The sequence below is a fragment of the Schistosoma mansoni genome, chromosome 7 (assembly GCF_000237925.1).
Source record: "Schistosoma mansoni strain Puerto Rico chromosome 7, complete genome".
In the NCBI taxonomy this organism is placed as follows: domain Eukaryota; kingdom Metazoa; phylum Platyhelminthes; class Trematoda; order Strigeidida; family Schistosomatidae; genus Schistosoma; species Schistosoma mansoni.
In genome coordinates this window covers 5,847,767-5,872,216 of record NC_031501.1, presented here as the reverse complement: position 1 = coordinate 5,872,216, position 24,450 = coordinate 5,847,767, and the positions used below count along the sequence as shown (strand labels likewise).

The following is a 24,450-nucleotide window of genomic DNA, read 5'->3' as shown; positions in this document are numbered from 1 at the left end:
CCGAACGCCGCAGAAAACCTGTTTCCAAGCTGCAAGTAGACCCAAAGAAAAAATCTTATTCGGGGGAGGTGTTAAGTCGGTTTCCAGAGAACTCCAACAGAGCCTCCAGAGGCTCAAAAAGAGACCCAACTAATCAGAGTACGACAGAACATTCTGGAGTTCCAACGTGGCATGCTACCATTGGTCAGTAGCAATATATGTCGTTAAGTGGATTGGCTGAATTAGGATGTTGATTTAACTTAAGCAAACATCTATAAATACCTTCGATTTTCTGTACAGAATGGAACCTTGCAGTAAAGCATTTTCTCTGTTACTCGTGTCTTCTCTCTGGTCTTCAAGTCGCTGAGTAGTGCTAGCCCTGGGGTTATCCGAATAGCTTAGGATCTGAATAAAGCGTTCAACCTAAAAGACGTATCAGAACCTGATGAGAAATTATTGAAAGGAATATTCTTCGTTCATATAATTGTGTTTCAAATTTATTTTAACAGACATAGAAACCATCCACTTTTTTTCATAACTGACTATTTATCAGTCTTTAGGAAGTGCACTAGAAGAAAAAAACATTGAAGTTGAAACGATTATAGTGCTGTATAGAGACTTTAGAAACAATATCTTATGTAAATTTATGTTGTATTGCTTGTTTGGATCTTATTATTGATTTTTAGAACTGTAATCGATCAGTCTCTTATTGGGATATATACATCTTCTGTGGATCGCCTCGATATTGCAGGTACATCCAGCTGACAAGTCCTAAATAAGATGAAACGTACGTCCTGGATTCCGCTGTTAGCTACCATCCATCTTTGCTCATAATATCTTATGTAGTATGGATAATTTAAGCAACAAAAATATTTTTAAAGATTGTTATTTTCAGTAACTTTTTGCAACTGAGAACATAAATATTTAATTTTTTTAAAAATAATTGATTAATAAAACAAACAACTACACATATACAGAAAGAGAGAAAAACATAGATCAGTTAGAGTTATATAAAACTTACCCTCTTAAATTTGACTTTGATCTGTAAGAGAAAACACAAAAGATGTAGATTAATTGATGGCAAAAAAGAAGAACAAACAAACATAAAACTTAATATGCTTATTTTGTTTTATAGTAGAGGTTAAATTAGAGACTAGTAGAAGAATAAATACAATATAAATGAGATTATTAATAAATGAAGTACACAATAGTGGTAATATACAACGGCAGATAATTTATTTCACAATTAAAATGCACTGTGAACAACTGCACAAAACTAAAATCAGGATCGGTTACTTGTACAAAAAGCATTTATTTTCAAACAAATTTTACCATTAGGTTTTATATGGAAGTATTTTGATAGTAACGAAGACTTCAGTTGGGGAAATAACATTTCATGTTCGTTATAGGGCTAATATTAACGAAAATATCTGAATTCTAGCAAGCATTATCATTTGTAGACAGAATTTGTTACTATGGATTATTTGAAAAGACACAAAAATTTAGTAGCAGTACAATCCAGAACACATGTTTTGTTTCATATGTGACTCGTTAGCTGAATATCTCTGCACCTCAGTATAGATAGTCAAAATGAGACCTGAATCCAGTAAACTTTGCTTCAAATGATCAATACGTTACCCAATGAGCTACTGAGTCTATATAGTTAGAATTGTATTCAACTGGTATGAAAGTAATTATACGAGTTTACGATTCCCAGTAAATGATATTCAGAGGATAATATGTTGGAAGTTTGAAGTGAAAAATATTGAATTTGAGTCTCAGTGTGAACATCAACACTAGGATGATGTAGGCATATCTAACCTAAGAATCACAAATGATACCAAATGTGCGTTTTGGATTCCACTGATAGATACATAAAAAATATAGTAAAACTTGTGATATAATGTTATTTTGAAGCAATCCGCTCACGATGCTTGTATAGCACATACACAGAGACAGGTCTGTTGTAATCCTGAATATCAACAATGAAAAATTACAAACCATTCCTAACACCATGAAATTATTCGTTATCATAACCGTTTAAATAAGGGTGGTCCTACCAAATCTGTAGCCGAATGCATAATAACCCTCAAGAGCTAGAAGCGATAAGGGCTGAGGTTCAACTCTCACTTCCAAACAAGAGTATTCAGATGACATATCTACTCCTAATTACCATCCATAATAAAATATCATGTAAAGCTACTGACCCAAAATCAAAACTCGACGAATTGGTAGAGTATTTGCTATCCTCCATCTTAACATCTCTGTTCTTCAATATCGGTAAGAATGATTTCAAGTAAGATTCGTAGGAGTAAAATCTAACAATAAATACGAACTACCTAGTTTATATATATATACTTAAAGATGTGAATTTTGTCACAGGTAGAATCCATGTAAATTCTGAGTATGTCTACGAACTTCAAAATGTTGTTAAGAGTGTCAAGCTAACAAAGCTTCCATAAATATCAGTGTTCTTAGTGTGTTTTTCTGAAACACATATAACCACAACTAGACAAATACTTTACCTGGATCCAATAATAAACTAGTCACACGCGGATATAACAATATCTTATAATTAACAGTCACAATAAAAATTCTGTCGTACAGTCCGTCAAATAATCAACCATGTCAAGTTATTGAACGACAAACAGACAGATTTGAAAAGCCACGAAAAGAACCAATTAACAATTCAATGACTGATAAGATTATGGTTGGCTTTAAACAGATGATGATCCAATCAAGATAAACTTGGGCTTTTTCAAATGAAACTCGACAATCAAGCACTAATTGGTATAAACTTCTTTGAGTCGAACTTGTGTTGTATGTGTTTGAGGGAGAGAAAGCAAACGATAATACTCAGCTGATAAAATCGAAGTAGGTCAAATAAGAGAGCTAACTTGTGACTTGATAATAAAAAGCATTAAATTACTGATTAATTAAGTTTGATAATCATTCAGTAAAACATTCGATCGTATTCTGACAAATTCAGTTATTAAATACTTCAGTATGATATTCAAGCGTATTCTGACAATACCCATTATGAATTCATTTAACATGACATTTGTTTAGTACGCGATATGATGAGATTAAGATTATTAACATCTAGTTAATGATTACTGTAAAGTGAATCTGTGTATAAAGCAGTGGTATCACACACATATTCTTCGCAGTTGTATCCCACGTCTGTTTTCCTCTGATTTTCCCAATATAGTTGAGGATTGTGTTAGGAGTATTAGGGGAAAAGAAGCATAGTGTTAAAAAGTATCTGAATCAATTGACTTATTGCTGTTATCTTCGCATTACCCTTCCATTAGGGTATGTTGACATTTTCGAATTAGTCAAAATCAGGTTAGAACAGAAAGTCAAGAGTAAGTAAAATGCTAAGTTATCTCTTGACAAGAAATAATTAACATGTATTAAAACTATTCACTATATTTCTGTTGTAACGATTATTCACAATTGTGTGAAAAACTTTATGAAACAACGTTGAAACAGTTTTTCAATGATAAAAAAAGGAAGTATGCGAATGGAACCATCAATCTACTTACCCTTTTTCAAGACTTTGAAAATAAGGATCTTTCCCAGCTGCTTTTTTAGCTGCCGCTTCAGCCAAATTAAGTGTACTGTGTGAAAGTTTCGATTTAAATTTTTTCAACATATTTTTTTGTTTAGCTATTAAAGAAAAAGAACATTTATAGACATTCTTACATAAGAAAATGAAGGAAACAGTACGTGAATATCTCTCAATGGACTCACTACAAACACGAATTATTGATTAGATTGTGTAACTTGATATACGCTATATTCCTCATGATTGATATGTGAATCGTATATTTGAACAATATACTCAAAAAAAGTGCTTTAAGGCATCATGGTTAGATATATATAATGGGTTTTCTCTTTTCTCGAACAAATACTACGCAGATCATATGTAATATGATCAGTATTCTAGTAAATATCAGTTTGTTTAAAATTAGTTTATTGAAACTGGGCTCAATCGATTTATTATTTCGTAACCATGATGATGCCTTAAAGCACGTAAACAGGTGCATGCAAGCGCCACACTTCACTATTCGATTTGTATGAGGACTGGAATATTGTCCAGGAGCCAAAACCAAAGCAGGTGATTTTCTCAGAGGGACACTCCCCGAGCCTTTGACCTAGAGGTCTAATACACAAGACACTGAAGCAACATTAGGAGATCCATTATCATAGTCGACACTGACGAACAACAAATTTATACGTCTTTTGTTCTCCTATGATCCTGGAGCACATGTGCACCATTGGTTCGGAATCAGGAATTCCCAAATGCCCTAGGTAGATCTTCCATATCCACCAACCTGGTTAAAGCTCTGGACATTCCGTTTTCGTCCTCCTAATTTCATGAACAACATCACCACCAGAAGGCAGTGGCTGAGTACGTATGGCCTTGTGAGAGCATTTCAAGAGGAAGAGCGGACTTTCCCCACCCTCAGCCGTACCAAAGCATTTGAGGGCCCTACAATAGTAATTATAATAATAATAATAATAACAATTATTATTATTATTACAAAAAAGAATTATGGATCGGTTGAAAACAGATGCGAGAAATTTAATTCCCATTTATTAATTTTTTAGTATTATCTATTGCCACAAGATTTGAAAATCCTGGTGTCGAATCACCAAGAGGTGTAATAGTTAAGCAATAGAGAAGAGTTCTGAGCGAAAAAAAAACAGCTATTCAGCACCAGATTGATTTTTAACTTCAGTTCGTAAAGAAAACTGCCTTTTTTTCTAAAATAACACCAAGAAATGAAACGTAATATCGAATGAAGTACAATACATTAACTGTGAAATAAACTATATACAACCGCATACATTCTATGACAATAATGACAATTTAATGTTGTTGTTATATTACAAATATTATTCACTTAATTGATATAAAATAACACCTGAAAAAGACAAATAGCATGTTAAGTCGAAACTAATCATCTATATTTGACTACAGTTTGCTCTAATTATTTCTACTTTTACAACATTGAAACAGAAAGAAACTATTTTTAAAGAAATGTATTTTCCCATTGTTGAGATCAAGGACTCCAAATGACTAATCATCAATGACATATAAGTATCCTGATTGAATTACCTCCACATAGCTATTTAGCCATTAATTTTTATTAAACTTAGATTGTGACTAACAGTAGAAATTTAAAAGTGCATTTTGTCATACTCGAGACACATCAACTACAGGATGAAGCGAAAAAAATCGTTGAAAAAGAGGGCAAAAGAGAAATACTTAACTTCTCTGCTAGCCACAATCCAACTTCATCAGCGAAAAGAAAATTCATTAACTTTATTTACATGTCAACATGTTAAATAAAATGTGATATGTGGGCGAGAATGATAATGATTAGTTGTCTTGATGAGTCAGACATTAGATAGGATGACAGGTGTTATATGTGTTATATATATTCCCCTATCCTTATTATGTATTGACTGTTCCTTGTTGGACACTTATTGATGGACTGTTATTGATTGACTGTTCCTTGTGTCGGATTTTGGTGTGGAAATATATTGACGTTATAGTCAGGCTAATCTTGTGTTCTTGATCTGAGTTGTGTTGAAGTCCTGTAGAATAGACACTGGGTGGGAATCTAGTGTAGATATTCGTCTAAGGTAAATTAACGTCCCACATACGTGTAAAAAGTGAAAGGACTGTTACAACCAGAAACCCCTAGAGTTATAATCAGCATCCTCTATGTTTATAACAAAATGAAAGACAGAATCTGCGAATAATTCAGGTAGAAAAATTTTTATTACATCAAGTTTAAGTACTGAAAACTGTTATTCAAGTCAAAAAGTAATAGCTATCACATTTATCTGATTATGAAAGCATAGAATATTATTCACACAATTAATAAGAATGCTGTGGGTTAAGATTTCAATATAATTCTGATTGATAGTATGATTTCACCGAGTGGTAACTATTCATCAAACCAGAATGTTGACCCAACCTTCCCTGCCCCAAAAGAATGAATATCAAAAACAAAACCACCAGATAGAAAAAAATATATATATATATACCCAGTATTGAATTCTAAATTTTCAACTTTATCACCGAACTAATATCCTGGGTTTGAATCTCGCGAGGAGGGATCGTGGATGCGCACTGCTGAGGAGTCCCGCAATAGGACGAAACAGCCGTCCAGTGCTTCTAGGTTTTCCATGGTGGTCTAGCTTCAATCGACTCATAATCTCAACTACATAGATTTTTATAAATATGTAGATGAAACAAACATTCCTTGCTTTTGTCCTGTGGAACCTTGTATGTGTATTGCTTAGAAGTTTCATAAACCTATTTAGAAGCTGTTGATGAGGACACTAACCAATTTATGATAAAGCTCTACAAACCCTTTTCAAAAGTGACTAATTCAAAATGCTTGGAATATAAAACTTTTTTTTATCAAATTTTAACATACCTCATAATTGTAACATCTAATTATAGTAATGAATACCTAGTTCATAAACTAGAAAGTACCACACTAACTTTCTTAATTACTACATTAAACAAAAACGTGTATACATAGTGAATTTTTAAAAAAAAAAATAAACTATTGTTAGTCCATGGAAATTCACGATTTATGATGAAACTAATTTTCACTATATTATACAGTAATTTGAAATCATCACATGCAAACAAATAAACCACCTAAACAATAACAAACTAATGTTACGCATTGATTTTTTTTCCACAGTAACAATAACACACTAAACATACCTTCAAATAAACATCGTTTCAACAATATCGACAGTCAAATAGATAGAGAATAAGTGACTAACACAAATCCATTTCTATAGTTTAATTCACGAATTGATATTAGCTGATATTAACTGATATTAAAACCAGGAACCACTGAACAGCTATCACGCCTTAGTATGGAACCGAACTATGAACTTTTGATCTTGAGGGCGATCCTTTAACCAAAACCAAGAAGTGACTAATATTTTTTATGGAAACTTAAAACTGGAATTTAAACATGTCGCTACGTTCTATTGGAAGTTAAGAGTTGAAATCATTTCTGAAAGTGTAAATATGATATGGCAACATACATTTTACTATGAATAAAATAAAAAGCATTACAGTGTGAGTATATATGCATGTATGTGCACTAGAAACAATCAGTAACTGACATTAGTACAGAACGTGAGCAAACTGAGACATAGAATGATGAATCAGTTTATTAGAAAGTCAGTCAGCTCACCACGATACCCAGATTGAGGTCATACAAAATATCCAACTACCCAATGACGATCCTGCTGTAATTTCTAATTACATTCTCCATAAACAAGTTATCATCTTCAAATAAAAGCAAACTTTCTTGGGGTTGGGATAGATGCTAGAAAGTGTGATTAAAGCTTCAGAGGCTCTAAGGAATCCAAAGAGATTCTTTCCAGTCACAGCCCGACAGGATTTCTAGAATATCAACTTGGCGTGATATCCTTTTATTTGCGAGTTGAGGGTTCTATACGTTCAAGGACCAAAGTCGTATACCATATTAACCTCTACATTTGGCTACATTATTAACTGTCTTTTTTATTTACTTATAGATAATGAAGAGAAAAGGGGACAGAGAAGTCGTAAAATGAATGTAATCACTACATATATGCGGGGTGCATTGTTCTAACGACATACTCTTACTAGAATTTATGCGTTATAATAAAAGAAAAAGAACTGACTGTTACATATACAGTCAAATAACCAGGAACAAAGTAACAATAAATCACAGTAGATTCTAGACATATGGCAAAAAGGACAAGATATGAATTGAAAAACACAATTCGTATAATTAAGAAAACATGATTGCTTAAATACGGATACATAATATATGTAAACAATTCGTAAGTAAATATTGTTGTAAACAAGCTTTAAAAAAAACAACTATCGTGATCAATTTAAATAAGGAAAATACGGTCTTTTCACGCATAAAACAAGTGTATATTCGATTACTAATACAAATGTATGCTAATTTATAGAATGTATGGTAATGAAGTTGAAAGTCGATAGATATTTATTGCAACAACAGCAATAACAACACACTGTGAAGTTGAATACTACTGAATGCGTTTCAATATGTACCAAGTTTAAGGCATAATTCATCTATGTGTTCATTTAAGTAAAACAAAAGTCATTTCTATCAGTTGATTAGTGAACTGATTAGAATAATATGAGACATGATTAAGACAGTTATAAACAACATAAAATCTAGAACACATGTGTATCCGTTTAATTCTCTACACTACATTACCACAATGACAGAAAACTAAATAGAAAATAGAATGAAAATAATAATCCCACTGGCAGGAGTTAGCTAAATACAAACTACAGTTTAACGGAAACGAATGAAATCAAAAATTGTGAAGAATACGAAACGATATTCAGTTCAACTTTAACAGAAAGATGAAGGTGAATATATGTGCTGCTGTTAATAATTTCTGTGTAATACTTTCCAATGTCTCCTGACACGGCTCAGAACGAAAGTCAATGACACTGAAAGCATATTTTAGTTTCCATGACACAATAGTATATTCGTTTAAACATTCCTTTACAACTTGATAACTTAGAATAAATTGAGGATTGGGTAGATTGTTATAAATGAAATATTTGTAATATCCCAATGAGTAGAAAATTAGATTTTCTGACGTTTCGTGACTCAGTGTAAGCCACTTTTTCAGAGAATAAATAACCAGATCGAAATTAATACAAGTTTAAACAACATTTATTCACCATCAGTTTACACCGACAACTTCATTCGTTAAACTGGATGACATGAGACCCACTTGTCCATGGAGGACCAGTTCCCACAAGATTATAGGGACATCTTGTTGAAGAGTGTCAAATATTAGGAGAGTTACGTCCACAGTTTCTGTCAACTACATCTCAACGTAGTGCGCGCGATATCGAGTCACTTTGACTAGTGACCATAGCCCAACCTCATCGATGGAACTTGATCAACAGTAGGCAAACAACATATTGGTCAACACTCAGTGATCAAACAATTGCCTTTATTTAAACTCTATCCATAGCAATAAAAATAAATGGCTACTGACTAAGTCAAATATTCGAAAAGACCCATCTTATTCGTTTAATGATGACAGAATTGTTGAAAGGTAGAATAATCTATCCTCGGGTCTTGACAACTAAACTCATTTACTGAGCACAGGTTTACTTTCTCGGCTTTTAGTCACACCTTTTGATTGAAGTTGGAATCACATTTCGACCTATTTGGGACCCGTCAGCTGAATGTACATGTATCAGCTACAATGTTCGCACAAGAGTTAGTGATATTAACCAACTTCCCAAACCAAATTAGAGAGAAATTAGAATATATGACCAAAACGTTCAAGTGTTTTAACCACTAAATAATGTATCGCTCTTAATTTTTTGGGTAAGCGGATGCATGTGAACAAAATCTATGCATTTATGCAGTTAGTTCCCTTTATGAATTTAAATAAAGACAGAACATCAATATTTGTTCTGTCTATGCATTTAGTTGATGAAATCCTGGCTTATAAAACTACACTAAGTTATGGTCAATAGTCACTTTAGTGCTTGTAGTCAACGAATTACAAATACTGACAACTAATGAAGTGGCAGTTTCCAGTAATTTAAACTATCTAATCACATTATAGTGGGATTACTATAAAACCAACAGAAGACTATTGATAAAATGTACGTGTACACAATAAAATAGAAACAATCAACTTGTTAACGAACAAAGGAATAAATACTGTTGATTAATATCCCCAAATGACTGGATGTCAGTTAGTGGTCTAAACTTTACGCGTTCATCACGTGAGATGGTAGTCCCGAATACGATCCCCGATGAGGTTATAGATGAAAACTCCTGAGATATAGATGAAAACTCCTGAGAAGTCCCATACTAGTATATATATATATATATATATATATATATATATATATATCCCATACTGACTAAGTGAGATTAAAGTACAAAGACTGAGTTTATGATGAAACAGGGTGTGGCGAAAAAAAGCAGATAAAGGAAATGTCTAAAATTCATTTCATCTGCCTGAGAGAAAAAAACATTTTCGAAAACGTAATGATAAACATACTTTTATTTCAAATACATAAAACAAATTAAATAAAATATTATTTGGGCTACTACACAGAAACAAAATAACAATGTGCATATCTAAATTTCAGTTCACATACACACAAAACAATAATTAGCTTAACGAACCTGAGATTGACGTATACATCAAGAGTTTATAAAATAATTATTCACGAAATAAAAAATTTGTCAAAAAAAACTTTTTAGTTGCTCTCTCTACACAGCCCCCAAATGCCCTGGTACGGCCGAGAGTTCGCTCTCCCTCTCCAAATGCTCTCACATGGCCACGCGAATATATAGCCTCTGTCACGGAAGTCCTACTCACTGCATTCTCGTGACATTACTGTTGTTTACGAAATTCAGAGGACGAAAAGCGAATGTCAGGCGCTTTAACCGGGTTGGTGGACACGGAAATTCCACCTAGGGGAGTTGGCAAACCATCATTCCAAACCAATGGTGCACATGGGCTCCAGGATCCTGAGGGAACAAATGGCGTATGAACCAATTGTTGGTCACCGGCTACCATGGGACTACATCTCCTCACGATGCTCCACTTCCTTGTGGATCAGATCTTTAGGTCAAAGGCTCCGGGTGTGGTCCCCTAAGAAAACCACCTGCTTCAGTTTGGGCACCTGGGCAGTATCTCAGCCCTCACACAAATCAAATGAGATTTGTGAGGCGCATATGTATCTGGTGCTTCCTTGTACCAATATTTATGTGCTTAAATAAAATAAAATAAAAATCTCTCTACACAAAGACAAGAGAGTATTTTGGAAACTTGACATTCAGGTCATTGAGTAATCATCTAAAAATTGATCGATAGTATTCAATTATTACTCAGAACTATGTAAGACAACGCTGGTTAGTGTGCTCAGTGAATACTTAGTAGAAAAAAGCATCTTAGTTCTATAGAAGCTCAATTGCAGTTCGAATAACTCGCTAGGAAAAACTACTTATGTAACATTGGGTGAAATATGCTCAAAAAATTTACGAAGAACATGTTGAGCTGAGTATTATCTAGGACAAAATCTAGGTCTAGAGGCTTTTTGTCGACTACTTTAAGAAAGTGAAAATACAATGATTGATGATAATCCAGCCGGATTTTTTTCATTCACAAAATGATCTGTGGAACAATTCTAATGTATCTAATTCTAAAGCACATCCTGACAATGTTGTCTACGTACTTTATAATGAAACTATTGAACCCAGTGAACGAAACAAAGAACACGTAAAATCCTCCTCATAAACTGAAGAAAAACCTTTACCACATAACATGAAGTGTTTGTAAACCAATTAAGGTATATTTTAAATAAAATACCATGCATTTATACATTGATTTATAAACAAAAAATATTTCCCAGCAATAAACAATGTCTCACTTGATTTTACACTGCCTGCAAGTGATCCACCAAATTCTGATTGAGCATATGGACTATTTGAATGTGATTGATACATTGGTGGTAAACCCATTGGTCCACTGAATTCACTTACAGTACCATCATTTTCAAATGGATTATATGACATACCGGGTACTTGTAAAGTAGAAGATGAACCATTAATTCCACTTTGTTGATAACCATTAGTGTAATCATTATCATTTTTAGATCTATGCTTAGATCTAGTTAATAAATAAAATTATAGTAAACTAAAGTTAAACAATAACATTCTATATTGCTATACAAAAAGAAAAAAAGAAAGATACGATAATAGTAAGTAAAAATACTATATTTCTACTCAATGGTCATCTAAAGGTAGAGCACAACATATTAAAGTCCTGGGCTCAATTACTAACGGTGTAATGACTGAGAACTGTCAATAAATTTCATAATACAACTAAATACAAATTCAGTACTCTCTAGTTTACGACATTATCAAAACTGTTGTCCATTTGCGCCAAGTACCACCTAAAAATTAAACTAATCTTAATGAACTTAACCGAAATCATTATAATAATACATCACCTGGTAGTAAACCAACAAACAAGAATGTCTGAAGTGAACACTAGTTGAATAAAAATAATGTATACTTAATTATTTTTTCCGTTTTATCGGTAGAAATTCCTAGACCTAATAAACTCTAAATGATACAAACAAATATGGTGATTGTCGCTAAACGTTGATATCATTTGCGATGCCGTAAAAAAACTAGAAAGCGTTTGAATAGACATTTTGTCCTAACATATGGCTCATCGGCAGTGCGCACATCGGGAATTGAACCTGGAACCTCCTGGTTTCGAAGCGGATGCTTAACCATTAGAACCATCAGATTGGGGCCCATACGACAAATTACAACTTCGATCAACTCGTGATATAATGTGGTGCTCCATCAACTAAAATATAGCTGTTGATATTATACAATGAACATAGAAACTAATAAGTCGTTTGAAGTTTTTTTCAATAAAAAAATAAGAAGCAATTAATATCACGCGCATATACACGATACAATAATTACAAATAATAATGAGTAAATTATACTTGACAGTCAAATAGATCAAGCTCAACTTTTATTACATATCAGATTTCCATTCAGTCTAATGTAGACAAATATCTATAATGATAGTTGGAGTAGATAATGAACAAATAAAACACACATATCTTACTTGGAACGTATTTTCGAACCAAGATGTGTAAGTGAACCACGTAATGATTTAGAATGGTGTGTAGTATTAGCTTGAGTTCCTGGAGGCCAATAGTCAATAGCCCAAATCCAATAAACTAAACGTCCATGTGCATTAGAATTTTTTCGTTTTGATTTCAAATCGGAATAACATAACCGTGATAGGTCGAAATTTGGATTGCCAGTTTGTGGAACTTGATTTAAAGGGATATCAACTTGACCGATATTATGATTATCTCCATCGATAACAAGTAAAGTAATTGGATCTGATGGACTAATCAAATCTCTATTTAAGAAAAGATAAAACAAAAACATGAAGAAAGATATACACCATTTACTAATTGTCTACGAAAACAGAACGACAATTGCATCATTAAAAATTGTATCTTGTTACATCTTTTGTAAATATATACCATACTTATAGCATACTTACTTACGTATATGCAAAATAACTGGCTTCTGTGTGGCTTAAACTTGCTGAGATTTCCTTCATTACATTTATACTTACTAGAATAACTGTTTCATAAGACAATTTTGAAAAGAGGGTAAACTGCTAAACAATCGTCATATGAATAATGGTCTCCAAGAACATAGTACTTACCATCTTAAATTACTGGAACCCAACATTTTCAGGAGCTTACTCACGTAACATTTGCTCCACATTACCTGCATAGGATCATATTTCCAATGTCTTGCCGAACAAAACATTCTTAGATTCTGTAGTTTAACCATATTAAACCTAGTATAGCACATTTAGCTACAGTCCTAATGACTAAGAACAAGAAGTCGAGGATATCAGTTTTCATATAAGCCAATTGACTAAACCGTCATTCATAAGTAAAACAAAGCCAGAAATAAACATGTGTTAACCCAGGTTACTATGTCGCATTAGCACGACGAGATGAAATTAACAAGATGAATAGTAAAAGAATCGAAATCATGTCAATTCTTTTCTTTCAAACCAAGACCAGTGATACGATTTCTGTTGGACAATAATTTCACAGTTCTATGACGACTGTAAGACTTATCGGCTATCGTTTTATAGTTTATACAGCTTTGATTACTAAAGCAGTTGGGAATTGAATTCTTTTTGGAACATACACACACAAACAATCCAACATTTCACAGTCTAACAAATTTGCTGAAGAAATTTTGGAACAAACCACTAAATTAATTAGATAAAGATTTTTAGAAAGTGATTACATAAGGATTGTAATGAAGTTTACCAATTTAGAATTTTACTTACAATGTCACTTCACAATCCCATATCGGGCGACCATCTTCCGCATCAACATACTCTGAGGCTAATTTAACCTCTCCACCCAAAAATACAACGCGCCATCGACGACTTTTGGAGGCTATTTTAAAGTAATATTATATGGATAATAATAAATGTATATTGTAAAACTATACAACACAAAACTATACAAATTTGATAATCAAAAATTGGCTCAAGAAATATCAATGATAACAAAAAACCTTTATTGTGATGATGATGACGACGATAGTGACAGATGGTGAAAAGTCATATGATGTTGTTAAAGAATCACATGAAGATTTAAATGCATGACGAATGCACTACAATAAACATTTTACGTCAACTTATTCGAAATGCAACAATCCTTTCAGACTGACAATCTCCTTGTTACCAACCGATGATCATATAACCAACAAACAGATATTTTTTCAAATTGTTATATTACTAGTAGGCTAATTATTCTTATAATACATTAACAACGTGAGTCATTAACAATTCAGTGGTAAAGTCCCCCACTACTTGGGTCTTGGAGTATATCACAATAATATCTGTTTTGTTGTAAACGGCTTAACGCCTGTTGTTGACAATTAACAACTTGATTACTTACAACAAAAAAGAAAGGAATAGTCTTCAGGTTATAGCTCAACTATTTGATCTATTTCTCCTCAACAGTTATTATGAGCACTGCATGGGATCTAGACGTTGAAGTTTGGACTAAAATAAATTTAATTAGATTCCAATATCTAAGTAACATGTCACTTATCTCCAGACATTACAACGGATACGGTAATTAATTCGAAAAAGTCTTAGCTGCAATGCAGAGATCGGTAGTTAGGGAGAAATTAGTCTGATTTATAACAATCGCAAGCAAAAAAATTATAAGAAAGTATCCAAGGCTACCGTTAATTAATTTAAGCTGCCGAACTTCATATTAGCACGGTGATAGGAAAGTAGTCATATGGAAAGCAATACGGAGAATAATATAAAATATGAACAGAGGTGGAAAACTAAAAAACAAGAAGTCTAACTTCAAAATGTAATAATAATAGCCCTACGATTTAAGGGAAGTTAAATATTGAATCCATCTGGGTCAGTATCAGTGATTTTTGGTCATGGTACTTAAGGTATTGAAAAATCCTTTATCTAGGATAATTTCTGCGCTCCTAGAATAAACATATAAAATCCTAATCGGATTACCCATTTGACTTTATGTCTAGTCGATGTGAAGATACAGGTTGATTCACATTTCAGAAATATTTGACAGTAACCTCTAGTGATTTCGAAGGTGTAAGCACAATATTAAGGATCAAAGTTAAGATGGCCAATCGTGAACAGTATTCTAATCGACAGTCATCTGGATGTTATTCGACTGAACGAGGGTATAAGAACTAGGAAGAACCAAGATGTAGGCCACCGCTATTTCTTAGTCTTTGCCTACTCGACCACTTGCCCCTAAATGCCCTGGTACGGCCGAGAGTTCGCTCTCCCTCTCCAAATGCTCTCACATGGCCACGCGAATATATAGCCTCTGTCACGGAAGTCCTACTCACTGCATTCTCGTGACATTACTGTTGTTTACGAAATTCAGAGGACGAAAAGCGAATGTCAGGCGCTTTAACCGGGTTGGTGGACACGGAAAGTCCACCTAGGGGAGTTGGCAAACCATCATTCCAAACCAATGGTGCACATGGGCTCCAGTATCCTGAGGGAACAAATGGCGTATGAACCAATCGTTGGTCACCGGCTACCATGGGACTGCATCTCCTCACGATGCTCCACTTCCTTGTGGATCAGATCTTTAGGTCAAAGGCTCCGGGTGTGGTCCCCTAAGAAAACCACCTGCTTCAGTTTGGGCACCTGGGCAGTATCTCAGCCCTCACACAAATCAAATGAGATTTGTGCGGCGCATATTTATCTGGTGCTTCCTTGTACCAATATTTGTGTTTAAATAAATAAATAAAAATACTCGACCACTAACTGCAGATCAGACGAAAAAGATAAGTTTTGCAGAGAGCCCCTAGACCCTTTCGTGATTAAACAGTGAGAGTTTTATTGGTATACAAAGAAGTTATAAACTGTTTCTGTGAGGCTCTTTCGGAGGTACTGAGTTTCTGGTTTTGCTCTACTAAGTAATTCTTAGCAGTGGTTAAGTACAAAGATAATACAACTTAAGATTACTGATCATGTAACGGATAAACTCATCTCTAGCCCTCTCTCACAGTGTTGTCGTCAGATGCAGTAATTTATACCGACACATATTTGTGAGAGATTCAAGGTTACTTGTGCATGATTCCAACTGCTATAAGTCCGATATGTCGTAGTATGCACTACAAATTTCATAATACTTGAGTTTTGATGTATATCTTGATGTCCTTGATTGCACCAAGCACTTTTGTGTCATAAATAAAATCCCCCTTAAATTATGCTACATCCATAGCTTTGAATGAATTACAATCAAGACAATTAGTAAAAACTTATATGTACACAAATAACTTAAAATGAGTCCCTTTTACCCTAAGCTATTTTATAAGTTTATTTAAAATCTATGTTCAATCGAACTAAAATGAAATTTTGTAGTGTCTAGCATTGTGTCAAGCTCACGTGGGTTATATTCTAAATTCCGGACAGATCAACTCATTTATTCATCTTGAGTCACATTTTGACATTGTCAATTATTCGCTTACTAACCTTGACCATTTTTATATGCACGTATGTATGTATCGCTTACCCTATTCATCACATGTCTTCGGCTTATTGTTGTTTGGCTACAAATATTAAGTCACGCTTGACTAAATCGAACTGGCATGTTTGTCTTCTCCGGTCTGCTTCTCCACTTCGTTTCTCTGCTTGTCTGTTTAGATCAAAGAATGTATGGTATATACGAATCCAAAATTCATTACCATATTCGATTTATTCTGTTATTCTCTAACGCGAATTAAATCAATAATTATGTACGAAGGTTGACGGCATATATATTTGGTTAACACCGGTCGATCAAACTGGAGTCATATCAGTGGGCCACAAAAGTTTTGTGACAATAATAAACAGTAAATTAACGTAAACCACCGTATGAAACTGAGTACAAAATTACTAGGACTTGCCATGAGCACTTGGCTGTCTAGAACATATTAACTGGCAAGTACGATACTACTTATTATTCTATACCAAACATACTACTAATAGAAAGACAAGATAGGCAACAGCTGCTTATCAGAAGTTTATAATGATTCTAGAAACAATCGAGTGTATATTTGAGGTTATTGGATTACGGGATTATAGTCAGTGTGAAGATAATGCGTTTGTTCATATGACGAACGTTTTTTTTTAAAAAAAAAAAAACGATGAAAAACACTTTAAAGCCCATTAAACGTCTTGAACTTTAAAATTGATAAGTCTTGTTAATTGAACGCTATACTCGGATCCTAAGCTAGTCTCGTAACACCCAAGCTAAATCTACACAGCGACTCGAACACAAGAGAAAAAGAGCAAAATATGCGATAAGCACTTTACTCCAAAGGTTCCTTTATGTACAGAAAATATAGGGCTTTTATAGTATTTTAGAAGTCCTTGGGTTTTCCTGAAAATTCTGAAATGCTACTACACATAGTAGCAGCGTAGTAATCAGCCAATCATGTGACTTTTCACTTTCCTGGTGTTTCTAGCAAAACTTCTACTTAACGCTGATTGAACAAAATGCTTCTTAATGTTTCCTGAGCCTTTCTTGTCTATTGCGAGAAATTTTCTGGATCACCCCCAACAAAATATATCGTTGAAGTCAAGAGTAATATGAAAGGATATGCTGACTGATGAAACCTCATTCTCAAATGATTTAATTATTATCTACAAATCTATCAGCTCATTTGTCAAGTATAAGTCTATTGCTTACGTTTTCCATTACAACTAAACGATACTGCTCAGTTGTTTAGATAGAAGACTAAATGAGGTTTGAACCTGTAGTCAACTAATTTAAAACTGAATGTTTAAGCTAATAGGCTATCACCACAATCGACTCTCTGACCACATAGTAATAATCTTTTTTTTCATCTAATCGGACAAATGTATTCACTAACATATCAAAACATACCTTTTTTAAGTGACGAAGTGTATTCCAAATTCTCCCCACGCTGTACTACAAAACAAATGTAAAAATGTTGAATGATTAACAAGAAGTGTGGAGTAATACGCAAACAAAAGTGAATTTACATTCAAGCTTTGAAAAGAAAAAGCCTAGAACCTAGATTATAGAAATAGCCTGAAGTATACAGATAAAAACCGAATCTACTCCAACATTTTAGTGGTTAAACCGTTATTCTGCTCTCCATTTACTAAGTAAATATAAGAAATAGGTGTACAGATGCGGGAATCTTAGTATTCAATGCCCAAAGTCACTTACATTTATCTCGTCTCTCGAGATGTGATAGGAAGATGTAAATCGTAGACTAGTATACCAACCTATATGAGTTTTATTCTCCGTAGGACAGAGACTGTAATCGTCCCAATATAGAAAACTATTGTTACAACTTATTGTTTGAGTGGACAGTATCGTATTCTTATTGCTAGCTAAAGAGTTTGTGTCAATGGCTTAATCTCTTTTACGTTGCCACGTCTTGGATAGTATCACTAGTAGTCACATAAAAAACGTCATAAATTTGAGTATGAAAATCAGCATTTGACTACCGAGTCGAGAAATCGGTTGTTACGTCAACATTTAACCTTCATACGTAGTAAATTATGGTTACTGCTTTTTGACTAAACACTAGATACTTTGCCACAATATTTCTTCAACTCATGTGCAAATTGATGCGCCCATTTCTGAATGGAAATGTCTGTGTGAGAGCAGCTATTGTAACCATCTATTACGAACCATTTTCGTAAGTTTGTCAGCCAAACTATGAGCAAAACAATAAAAAATAAGTAAATACAAACTTCATAAACTATGTCTAAAATCATCCATGTTCATTCATCGATGACATTTACTGGTAATTGATGTAGAAAAGTAAAATAACCTATCCTCATATTGGTTACAAGGCAAGTGCTTAGACACAGCTAAATAGCGTGACCAATGATTTTGTAGATAATTATTATCTTAATTGTCATGCTAACGTACAGTTAGATACTAGCTCGACTAAAAATGACAGAAAATTGTTTTTGGAAAACGCGACTTATTGTGGTCCACATGTTTGATCATTTGACTGATAAAGCATTATACGAACGCCTGAATGAGGTGACCGATCAAACAAACTGATAGTTATAGAATTTAGTTTATTCAGTTAACCGAACAACTGATGGCATTTACAATGAACAAATACTAGCAGTCAGAATAACTGGCCACTACCAACTGATTATCGAATGGATACGTGCACGTACAAAATGTGCTACATGAGATTCGTAAAATTTGTGTTATTACGCATAAAATTAATGTTAAACAAAACGTAACTATGAATAAATAAATGAACTACTGATTACACCTATGAATAATAAGCTGAACTTCCAACTATGATCTCAATAAATTTTTTGAAATACTAGTTCATAAATTTCTGAATGGTGGCAAACTAAACAAAATATATTATTTTACCAGATAAATTTAATTATTTTGAATACCAATGCAGACTATAGGGAAACACTAAGTGTTTACATTGGTAGCGAGGAAAATGAAATCATAAAGTTTACAGGTTATGAACAGGCTACCAGCAGTATAAAACTTCACAGGAACTCAAGAAATTTGATAATAGCTCCGTGTATCCAGACAGCTTTCTATGATGTTTTAAAATAGATTACTGAATACGAAAGGGTTTATGAAGAAACAGTTCCAAGACAATTAGTTTTAAATATAACACTGTGGGTAACAGAGTTTTATATTAATTCGAAAATTGCAAAAATGATCACATTTAACACAATGGATTAAATTACCGAGTGAAAATACTGGTTAAAAGAATGCCTGACAACAACAAGTAGAATGAACAAAATCTAAGTTAATATTTACCAATTATATTGACTTTTTTAGGGATGTTCATCATCTTTGACTGCTAAACTAGTCCAGTAAAAAGTTGTAAGAGTCATCCTACGAAGTAGAAAAAAAGAGAGTTTATGAGACACAGCACAGTCATATAAAAGGACGGAAAACTATCAAGAAAATCCAGTTCCCACTCAAGTACCCTAGAAAAAAGAATTCCATACCTATTTGGTGTGTCTCTTAAATTGCTTCTCATACTAGACCTAAAATTCGCTTCTGGTTTATTTATTTATTTATCTAAAAGCCAACGGGAATGAAATATCAAACTCGTGAATTTATACAGAGGAAATAAAGCACTTAACATATTGAGAAACATTGAGATAACTGAGACACGAATCATATACACTAAACTGATGCCCAGAAAGATGCCCTATGTTAGCTGAAAAGAAATGAAGTTTTTGTTCTTTCATCCTATGTTCACTGTAATTAATGCTGTTTCTACTCTATATTTTATCATGTTGATTTCCTCAACTGACGTGCTACGTGGTGTGTCAAACTAGGTCGAAGTATATTAGTATCAGTTCCATGGATGGTTTTTCAACCCTTACAAAAAGTTAGGTCAAGGTACTAAGTCCTTCAATTTACTAGATGTTTGTCAGACCTACATGAAGTGCTATCAACTCACTGGCTAGAGCTTAGTGGTGTTTAAAAAAAAATACTATATTGCATCTACACCAACCCTTATTTTGAGTAAAAAACGACTAATTGATCGATCAATTCGCCAAGCTTCCCTCAACAGTGTTTTCTAACTTTAGTAACATTCTGTTTACTTTTCTGATAATGTCATTTTAAAATGTATCAAATTGAACGAATAAAAAATATGAACTACCGTATTTTTGAATATAATTTAGGAGCAAAAAAACGCAAAATTGAAAAGTGTAAAACAGTGGTGACCTTTACGTGTGGCAGTTGTTTTTTAATCTACATCTTGGTGCAACACAGTAATTGAATACAAATTCGTGGGTTTGGTTTTGAGCCCCTGATCCTAATCCTTTCAACTAATTCAAAACCCTATTTTGAACCTAATAATTAGTCGAGGTCCAGAGCTAATTTTCGTATCACTCTAGGGTGGTTAATAAATTATAATCCTGTCGACAGACATAAAGTGCGAAGCCCAACAATCTTGGCCGATGAAAGTTTACAACGCGACGAAAGAATTTGTTATGTTTATGGAGAGGTATTTCAAGACACCTGATGAACCAATGTACCAAGTTAATAAACCTTGATAATAACCGGCGTGCAACTAGTTGCTATCACTATTACTAAGGAAAAATCAAAAAATAGGGCGAAGATCTGAGAAACAAGAATTTGGAAGATATCTGGCGGTTTTCCAAGACGGGAGTATTTCAGTAAGAAAAACACTAACAAGACAATGTAAGTCTAGGTTTTCCAGTCACATGTTACTTTAGTAAGTGCAATGAAAATGCACGCAGTGGTATGTGAATATATAATAAAATTATGACTTTATAAATTATAGTGCGTTCTGGAGACAGAAGAAAAGCCACTTCTGGTCAATAAAAACGCGAAGTAGATGAGATCAATGGAAAAAATAGGTTAAGAAACTAAATCGCAGAACGTAACAATTATAAGTAGGCTGACGATGAAATAAAAAACTATAAGTATCTAATTGAAGATATAAAGAAAGGGGTTTGGCCACAACTTAATAAACTGTTTATGATACAAACTATTAACAAACCATCACAACGCCAAACTCAAAATGACCGCGACCACAATCCGATACCAAACTTCTCAGGCACGGACTTGCATAAACCAATTGATTTGTTCTTTAAGAATACTCATACTGGGTTAGCTTGGTGTGTTTTCGATGTTCTATGGCATTATCAGATCACTTCTTGTCTTTCTACAGCCCAAAGAGCACAATCACAAGTGTTGGAGTTTTTCGTCGAAAGATTTACTCCTGAGCAATATTTCCCGATTGTTTACCCGTTCCTGTGCGCGAACTAAGTAATTTATGTCTCTTTCAAAAGGAGAGAGTGCAACAATATTTCAGATTTCAGGGTCGGGCTGTACGCATGTTAAAAGGTATTAGGGACAACTCTGAGGTGATTGTGCTAGTTATCTCCTCATAAAAGCAAGAGTTTCGTTTCCTTTGGCTGAATCTTCTATATGAACTGAGCTGGTGTCTAAGCTCTCTGTGATTACAAGCTGTATGTTACACTCTGAGTAGACAAATGGGAGCGGATTTCCATGAAGGCCACAATTGCTTTGTGTCCTATGAGTCAGTATGTTCATGATATAACATCCAAAGCTATTGTTCACGGATCATTCCTCAATTGTTGTAAGGCCCGTTTGAAGCTCAGGCAGATCCTCTTCGTTTTCTGTGAACATCCAGATATTTGCATAGTTTGCATAGAGCAGTGTCGATCTAACTTCTGACAGACCATTTTAAAATTTCAAGGAGAGAAGTGGACCTAAGACTGTCACTGTTTAACTCCAGATGCTGAGACCCTCTAGCACTCTATATACCTGGGTACAAATGATCCTGTCCACTAGGTTGTTCTGGAGCCAACATAAAAGTAAACCAGCAAAATTCATCTTTGCAATCTTCTCTAGGAGGAGTAAGTGAGGAAGGCTTTAGAGAAGTCATGGGGTATTACATGAACCTGTATCCTTTGGTACAAGTAGGTCATCCAGCTGTCTCATACTATAGCAAGGTTGAATGCATATGATCTGTTTTTCCTAAACCTGTGTCCGGCTCCTTTGAGATTGTTGTTTTTATCCACGTATTCCCTCATTTGTTCGTTGACCATTCCTTCCATTACCTTCGACAGCATTGGGAATAATATCGCCGGTCTGTAACAGGCTGGATCCTTTACATCTTCCCCTTGAATATTAGAGAGAGTAGCCTGTTTCCATTCACATGATAGTTGATGTGACACTAGTGAGTGCCTGAAAAGGTCAGACAGTGATGTGCTAATGGGCTCCACAGACTGTTTCACGATCATAGGGAACACGTTGTCACAGCCTGTTGAACTTCCCGGTCTCTTTAGTACTGAAATGAGATATTCTGACCAGCCAATCAAATGAAACTAGAGTTGAGGGGTGTTCTGTGTTCATAATCCCCTAGTTTAGTTAGTTGGAGAAGTTAGTAAGATCAGTATTTGGTTCTTTGATAGCAAATGTCCCCTGGTTTGTAGGTTCCACAAATCTATACAGACACTTATTGTTAGCTTGTATTTCGGCTGCTGGCTTGGCCTAAAAACATCTGATACTCCTTCAAACATTGATGCATCATTTTTCCCCAGTGCCAAGTGAGAGCTACGCTCAGAATCCATTAGGATAACTATCCATTCATGCCGGGGTTTTCTTCTGGACTTTGTGTTCCGCTTAGCACACGATCTTCTTCCAAAAGTGTATTTGCTCAATTTGGGTTGCTCAGAATAGATTCACGAATAATTTACCTCACTACCTCGCAGTAGTCATTCACTTTTAGACCACCAATCTTGAGGTCATGTGGCCTGTTCAAGCTGCTCCGTCATGGCTGTGTAGTCCGCTCCGGTGGATGAATAGTGGCGAGCATTCCCTTTAATTCTAAATGTCTCATATCTGATCACGTCAAATATGACTGTGTGGTGTCCCTATTCTTTATTCGATCACAGACACGGACGTCTCCTTCAGCAAGATGATCTTTTGTAGGTAAGTAGTCCAATTTAGAAAGATATTTGTCTTTCCCCCATCTCGTAGACTCACCTTCTTGTTCACTTAGTCTGATATTTTCAGTGCGTATAACAAGCTGCGCGAAAAATCACCCAGTGTTATGTCCTGCTTTCTGAGACTTTAAAACGGAGTGTTGAATTCACCAGTAAGTATCATTTGACCAAACCCTGGGTTTTTAAGACTTAATACCACCTACAATATCACATTTCTTTCAGGCGTTAATACCTTGAATATCTTGATCGGGACCCTAGGGCTAATTACTAGGACCTTTTCTCTTCTTGATTTATATAAACGATCTTCCACAACAAGTATCGTCTGACTTATTACTTTTTGCTGATTATGTGAAACTTTGGAGATAGATACGCAACCAAAAGGACATACTGGCACTTCAGGAGGATCTGACTTGACTTCAAACTTTGGCAGACGACAACGGACTTGCCTTCAACAACTCAAAGTGTAAAGTAGTCCATCTGCGACATGTTGCAGACTACAGTCACAGCTTAGGAAACTCCTATCTAGAAGTATCTCAAGTCGAAAAAGATTTAGGAGTGTTGGTAACCTACGATTTGAAGTCTCACGCTAACTGCGGCGAAAACACCTTTCGAGCAAACCTTGCACTGGTAACATTGAAGCGCATCTTTGGCCCGTTTTCTCGGGAGAACTTTCCACATAATCTTCGTCCCCTTTAAAGTATGGAGACATATTATTTCCTCCCTCACTTCAAAAGGATAAGGACACTCTGGAGTGTATCCAACGGTGAGCCACGAAATCAGTTCGAGAACATAAATTTA

At 34.4% G+C, this 24,450-nt stretch overlaps 1 protein-coding gene across 1 annotated transcript; it reads right to left on the bottom strand.

Annotated features, from left to right (window-relative positions):
- Positions 1-3,523: 3,523 nt before the first annotated feature.
- Smp_140020 (hypothetical protein) lies at positions 3,524-22,761 on the bottom strand (the record flags this gene model as incomplete). The annotated part of the gene is made up of 6 exons (XM_018798696.1): positions 3,524-3,651; positions 11,474-11,712; positions 12,694-12,996; positions 13,957-14,068; positions 22,469-22,574; positions 22,648-22,761. 6 exons carry the CDS (start codon positions 22,759-22,761, stop codon positions 3,524-3,526), a joined length of 1,002 nt encoding a protein of 333 aa, XP_018653613.1.
- Between the last annotated feature and the right edge of the window lie 1,689 nt (positions 22,762-24,450).